The 7459-nt window shown below is 36.3% G+C and overlaps 1 protein-coding gene across 1 annotated transcript in view; it reads right to left on the bottom strand.

Annotated features, from left to right (window-relative positions):
* Positions 1 to 97: 97 nt before the first annotated feature.
* pygb (phosphorylase, glycogen; brain) overlaps positions 98 to 7459 on the bottom strand; it is a 20015-nt gene continuing 12653 nt past the window's right edge. Inside the window, exons 14-20 of the mRNA XM_083923191.1 lie at positions 7305 to 7320; positions 7150 to 7208; positions 6926 to 7067; positions 6166 to 6373; positions 5929 to 6063; positions 4425 to 4491; positions 98 to 3205 (exon numbers count right to left, since the gene is read on the bottom strand). Of these exons, the coding sequence (XP_083779317.1) occupies positions 2999 to 3205; positions 4425 to 4491; positions 5929 to 6063; positions 6166 to 6373; positions 6926 to 7067; positions 7150 to 7208; positions 7305 to 7320 (834 nt within the window). The 3' untranslated portion in view covers positions 98 to 2998. The remainder of the gene's footprint in view (positions 3206 to 4424; positions 4492 to 5928; positions 6064 to 6165; positions 6374 to 6925; positions 7068 to 7149; positions 7209 to 7304; positions 7321 to 7459) is intronic.

Raw genomic sequence — 7459 nt, 5'->3', positions numbered from 1 at the left:
AGTAGTTTGTCGAAAAGTTTTAAGAAAGTCAAAGTATTTAGAAAAAACCCAAACACTGAGGCTGTTAATGCTTAAAACAATTAAAAAAAAACACGTCACAGGTCCAACAAAAGTTTATTTTCAGCGACAGACATTAGTGCAGCAAATACAGTACTTAATGAACTGACATTCATGTTGAGCAAACAGTGATTCTGAATGGACTACATTACCCATAATGCACCTGAAATTTAAGGCTGAGACCACTGTGTTGCGTTCAAGTCATGTCAGAGCTACTGTCAAGACTTAAAAGTAAGAATTTCAAACATTTGCATTTAATAACTTAAAAAAAACAGTTTGAATGGATGTCAATGACAATATAGTGCTTTATTGTTAGTTCACAGTATTTTTAACTGAGTTTTCCGATCACGTGATTGGTCTAAAGTCGTACATGTGATGGCTGTGTTTAATCCCACATGACCTGAACGCAGCATTTGCGCCGTCAGACGCCTGAATAAAGTTATAAAGTGCAGAAAAAAATGCACCAATCCCTAAAAATTTTCTTCATTTGAAGGTCTGGAGAGTGAAGTCAACGGTAATCAGAGAGAAAGTTAAAAAATACATTTTTGAGACGATCAGTTCAATAAAAGGGACGATAATCTTTAGTTTCAGTTTAAGGAAGGAAAGCAGTGCAGGTTACCGGGTAGATTGTGTCATTGAAATACATCAATGACACAAATTACAAGCTGTAACTAAAGTCAATGGAACAAAGATGACTGTTGAAAGTTCACTTCATTTTGATTTCAAGTACATAAAACTAAAGAAACGGAGGATATTACTGAAAGTCAATGATTCAGATTCTACTGGAGGATTAAAAAATAACACTTGTTTTACTGTAAGGCACAAGAGTTAATGAGAATAATGGCACATTTTCAGTAAAAGTAAAGTCAATAAATCAGTGGAGCAGACATTGACTTCCAGCTGTGAAGACTTGGCAAATATTGTATCTTTTACTGTAAGTCAATGAAACAAAGATTACAGTTTGAAGTCTTTGGAAACTCAGAATCCCCACTTTCTCACTTAGAAATTAAATTTCATTGACTGCTACCGTCTATTGATTATATTAATGTCACAGTTTAACTGAAAGTCAACGGCAAACTTGTCCAAAACAATATTCTTTCATCAGTGGAAAAGATTTTGACTTCCAGTTGCGAATAATTAAAGTTTCACTGTAAGTCAATGAAACAAAGATTACAGTTGGAAGTCTTTGGAAACTCAAAATCCCCACCTTCTCACTTAGAAATTAAATTTCATTGACTTCTACTGAATTAGGCGTTTTACTGTTGGGGTCAAATGTAACAATGAAACAAAGTCAGTGGGTTCTTTGGTGAGCTCAAAAGGCAAACTTTGTTCTACCCTCTATATTTATTTATATTAATGTCACAGCTTAACTGGAAGTCAACGGCAAACTTTTCTAAAACAATATTCTTTCATTAGTGAAACAGATATTCCTTCCAAGATTCACTGTAAGTCAATGAAACAAAGATTACAGTTGAAAGTGTTTGGAAACTCAGAATCCCCACCTCCTCACTTAGAAATTAGATTTCATTGACTTCTACCGTCTATATTGATTTATATTAATGTCACAGCTTATCTGAAAGTCAACGGCAAACCAGTCTAAAACAATATACAGATATTGACTTCCAAGATTCACTGTAAGTCAATGAAACAAAGATTACAGTTGGAAGTCAGTGTAACGTAACAAAAACAATGAACCACCTCCTCACTTTTGCTAAATTTCATTGACTTCTACCAAGTTTTGAGTTTTAATGCTGGGCTAAAATAACAATGAGTCTGAAATTAGGCCGGTGAGATTCTACTGGAGGCTTAAAAGTCAAACATATACTGAACAATGTTGTATTTACACTGAAAGTCAATAGGAAAAATTCTTAATTTTACAGTATTTTGGGTTAGAGACTTTGTTTTTTAGTCATTGGAAGAATAACAATTAGCTGTAAGTTAGTGTAAAATGTTTTTTTTAACTTTTAATGTAAGTCAATGGAGCAAAGTTTACTACTGAAGGTTTAAGGTTCACTGTCAGTCATTGGAGCAAACGTGACTTTTTTTTATTGTTTTATTTCATTTAGAAAATCCCACCATTTAAATTCGGTTATTGACTTTTAATGGAAGTCAATGGAACAAAAGTGAATCATCAGTTGTTTTGTGTTTTTTTACTGAAAACAAAGCCGATGTTTTGTCTAAGAAAAAAGTAAAATGACAGATGTTTAAAGCAAAGATATGAGCTGTTCTTTGTAACAGTTGTGCGCGTTAGCTGACATTTTAACTTTGAATTTAAACGTTACGGAGCAGCAGGAGTTTAAAGAGTCACAGATGTCTAAGCTGCCTTCAAATGGAGCTAACGTAAGCTAATGTCTGTTAGCTCCAACGTTAGCATCGCAACTCAGGAGCTCGAAGCTTCTGGAAAAATCCACAAACAAACTTATTAATGGTGCAAGAATGGGTTATTATCATGGACTCAAATTGGCGCCGTTACATAACGAGCGGTTGTGAAAAGAGTCTCCATAGCAACTGATAAACGTTGTAATGCTGCCGTTTTTCCTTTTTAAACGTCGCTGCGGAAGTTTCCAACAATCCATTTCAAACTTTAAGAGTTTAAACGTAGAAATTGGAACATTTTCATCATTTAGAAAAACAAAAAACAGGAACCAATAAATTAAAACGTGTTAAATACTGATGATAATCTACGTTTTTTGGATTTACAGTCTAACTCGTCAAATCTCTCCGACTTTGCTGCCGTTTGCGGACTTTTCTTGCCATTTTATCGTCTATTTCATGGTGTTTTTAATCGTTTGGAAGGCTAACGTGCTAGCTATTCTGTAAAAACTCGCATGAATGACACGACGGTGAGAAAGTAAAGTAAGAAAAATGATTAAATCTAAAAGTTTCAGGGTGGATTGTTTCCTCCGGAGTGTTCCGGTTGCATCTCAGTTGTGACTCTGGATCAAATACCTGCCGCAGAATCGCCGGGACGCTGCGGGTCGGCCGCTCCGTTGCTGGACTCGAACGGTACGTTGGGCGCCGGGATCTTGGCGTCGGACGGTTCGACCCCCCAGATCTCGCGGGCGTACTGGCTGACGGTCCGGTCGCTGGAGAACTTTCCGGCGGCGGCGATGTTGCGGATCACGACCTTGGTCCATTCTTTGGGGTTCTGAAGGGAAATAGTTTGTGGATGAAAGAGACAAACTACAACTCCCAAGATGCATTTCACTAACAAACAGCCAATCACAACAGCTCCTCAAGCTCAAGATTAAAATTTAGTGAAAACTGATCAAAAAACTTCACTTTGTTTTTTCTCCATAGTAACAGCAGCTGAGGCTCATGGGTAATGTAGTTAAAAGAGCCGTCAATCAAACAGACATTAAAAAAAATAAAAATAAAATAAAAAGTAGTTTAAATTATCAAGTTTCTTACCCTCTATACTTTCTTCTTATCATTGTAGATAATGTTTATTTTTATCTTTTTAGGATTTTATTATTGTTTTGTTATTTCTCACGTTTATTATCTGATATTTATTTGTTTCTTTTGATGATTTTTTATTATTATGGTTATTTTTAATCAGATCACACTGATAAATCAGGATAAAAACAATTATTTTAATAGAAAATGCTGCTACATCTATACATTTTTTTTTATAAAATAAGGGTACAAGTCCAAGGTCTACATTTTATATACTTTATTTTATTTACTATTATTATTATTAAACTGTATCTAAAAGCGTTATCGCACACAACCCTGTGAGTTATAGACTTCACTAAGTAACAAATAAAATACAATTATTTTAATAGAAAATGCTGCTACGTCTATATATTTATTTTAATAAAATAAGGGTACAAGTCCAAGGTCTACACTTTATACATTGTATTTTATTTATTATTATTATTAAACTGTATCTAAAAGCGTTATCGCACACAACCCTGTGAGTTACAGACTTCACTAAATAACCAATAAAATACAATTTAAATACAAAATTAAACTGAATATTTGAGGAATGGAAGCAAATATGCAGAAATATCAACAATAATAAATAAATAAATAATTATAATAAAGTGTTAAATAAATAGTTCCCATTTTCAGCACATTTTAACACTGTTGTGTAAATTGTATTGTACATATTTTGACACATTTATATTTATATATTGTCGCTGTGTCGTAGTATGACGCACATGTTTGTCTCTTCCTGTGTCTTCCCTTTATTGTTTCATGCATGTTGTTGTTATTTACTGCAGTACAGATGTTTCTTATTCTATTTTATTCTGTAAAAGGAGAATTTGGCTGCAACAGGAACACTTTTAGTTATCAGTGTTTTATGTTTTAATGTGTCAGAAAAGACAGAATAACTGTGTGGAGCTCAGTAAGCGGGCGCTCACCTTGTAGAGCTCACTGACTCGCTCCTGAACGCACACGTAGTCTTCGTAATCCGCAAACACTTTGAACCTGAGGAGGAAACAAACGATTCACATCTGTTTAGAGTCCAGAATAAAACTAAAACTAAAGAACAACAGGAGGAATGTTTCTGTTTCTGCTGCCAGTCTTTGTGCTAAGCTAGGCTAACCCCGGGCTAAGCTAGGCTAACCCCGTGCTAAGCTAGGCTAACCCCGGGCTGCACACAGACGAAGCTCCATATGACTGTGAACATGTTGAAGACTTTTTTAAATCCCTGTTACAGAAACAGAAGCTGAGACGACACCATCAGGAAGGAAAATATCACAGAGAATCATTTTAGACCAGTTAACTTTACGTTTATCGTTTATAAGTGAAGATAAAGCTGCAGTCTGACACACTGTGACTTTTTTTTTCACCTTTTTTCATTTTAATTTTTTTCAACATATGACTTTTTTTCAACTTGTTTTTCGACATACTATGATTTTTAACTTTTTTCGATTTTAAATTTTTTTTTTAATTATTTGATTATTTTCGACTTTTTCCCGACATTCTAAGATTTTTTTTCAACCTATTTCAATTTAAAAAAAAAAACTTTCAACATGATTTTTTTTTCAAACTTGTTTTCGACTAACTATGATTTTTGTTTTCAACCGTTTTTCAACATTTGACTTTTTTTTTACTTTTTTTCAACTTTAAAAAGGGTTAAAAGGGTCCACCCTGGACAGGACGGCAGTCTATTAAATTACATTTCGGCTATAGAATAAACTATACTATGATTTTTTTTCAACCTTTTTCGATTAAAAAAAATAATAATTCAACATTTGACTTTCTTTTCAATTTTTTTCGATTTAAATTTTTTTTTTTTTTACTTTTTCGACATTTTTTACTATATTTTTAACTTTTTTCGACTTTTTTAAGAAACTTTTTTAACATTTGACTTTTTTCAACTTTTATCCGACATACTATAATTATTTTTCTGAAATTTCGACAAATCATACGATGACTTTTAAAAAAAAAATTGAAATACAACTTTTTTTACAACATGACCTTTTTTCCATAAACTATGTCATCTAAATTTTTCTGATATACTATGATTTAAAAAAAAAAATTCGACTAACTATCCTGACTTTTTAAATTTTTTCCGACAAAATACGATTTTTAATTTATGTTCAATTTTCTTTATTTTTTAATTTTTTTAACATTTGACTTTTTTCAACTTTTTTCTGACGTACTATAATTTTTTTTCTTAAATTTCAACAAATCATACGATGACTTTTTTTTACAACATGACTTTTTTTCGATACACTTTGATTTAAAAAAAAAAGTATTTGTAATTAATTATAAAAAATCATTTTAGTATTTCTGACATACTATGATTTAATTATTATTATTATTATAATTATTTGTAATCAATTATAAAAATATAATAAAAAAAAATAAAAAATGTCTTCCTGCTTTCCTGCCTGTTGTCCGCCTGTCCTGCGTTACCTGTCGTGGTCCATCAGCATGTGGATCAGGTCTTTGAAGAGTCCTGGTTCTGAGGGACTGAAGAACCCCGTCTGGATCTGATCCACAGCCAGCTTCAGCTCGGGCAGACGCTCGTAGTACTCTCTGGCGTTGTACCTGCGGCACAGGTGAACAGGAAGTGATGTCACTCAGACTTTCACGCACACGCGTCGCCTGCTTCTGTCTGACTGAACAGGAAGTGATGTCACGCCTCCTCACCCTCTCTGGTCCATCTCCTCCACGTCGTTCACCCTCATGCCGAAGATGAAGAGGTTCTCCTCGCCGGCCTCCTCGGCCATCTCCACCGTGGCGCCGTCCATGGTGCCGACGGTCAGAGCGCCGTTCAGCATGAACTTCATGTTTCCTGTTCCTGACGCTTCTGTTCCTGCGGTGGAGATCTGCTCCGACACGTCTGCAGCCGGGATCACTGACAGGACGCACGCACACGCACATGTGCGCATGCACACGGAAGAACACGGGCGCTACTTTAGGAGATTTACTCATACTTACTCTTCATCCTCCTCACTCTATTGTCCTCCTCCTCCTCCTCATCCCTACCCCTCCTCTCTTTCCCCTCTCTCTCTCTCTTCATCCTCCTCCTAACCTCTCTCTCTCTACCTCTCACCTCCTCTCTCCCTCCCTCCTTCTCACCTCCTCTCTCTCCCTCCCTCCTTCTCACCTCTCTCTCTCCTCCCTCTCTATTTTCTCCTCTTCCTCACCTCCCTCCCTCCTCCTCCTCCTCACCCCCCTCTCTCCCTCCCTCCTCCTCACCTCTCTCTCTCTCCTCTCTCCTCCTCATCCTTCCTCTCTCTCCTCTCTCCTCTCCTCTCCTCCTCTCCTCTCTCTCTCCCTCCTCCTCTCTCTCTCTCTCTCTCTTCCCCTCCTCCTCCTCTCTCTCTCCCTCCCTCCGTACCTCCTCTCTCTCTCTCTCTCTCTCTCTCCTTTCCCTCCTCTCCCTCTCTCCCTCCCTCCTCCTCACCTCTCTCAGCCAGAGACACCCTGTAGTTTTCCAGGTAGACCATCTTCAGCTTGTCTCCCACGGCCGGGTCGTTGTTGATCACGTGACCCACTGAGGTGATCAGTTTGATGATCATCTTGGCCATGTGGTAACCAGGAGCCGCCTGCAGCACACACGTATTATATATATATTATATATTATACATTTATATTTATATTTATATTTATAATGAACACGCGCGTCACCTTTCCTCCGATGATCACCGTCCTGGGCACAAACGCTCTGTTGGGCTCCAGTTTGATTCCTGAAGAACAAACAAATCAAAACAAAGTAAACATCAATAAATCACAAGTTATGATAAACCTGGACTTCACAGATGCACCAGCAGGGGGCGCCACACTTTCACACCAACACCACTGCTTTTATAAAGATTAGAAAAGAACACATAACACACTTTATTTACTGATAAACATGATAATAAATGATCATAAATACGAACATTTCATTTCTTAAATCATCAGGATTTTGTTTCAAGAAGCCAAAATCTATTTATAA

The sequence above is a fragment of the Echiichthys vipera genome (assembly GCF_963691815.1).
Source record: "Echiichthys vipera genome assembly, chromosome: 11".
NCBI classification, from domain to species: domain Eukaryota; kingdom Metazoa; phylum Chordata; class Actinopteri; order Perciformes; family Trachinidae; genus Echiichthys; species Echiichthys vipera.
The sequence above is the reverse complement of the archived record's forward strand: the minus strand, read 5'-3'. Positions and strand labels throughout refer to the sequence as shown.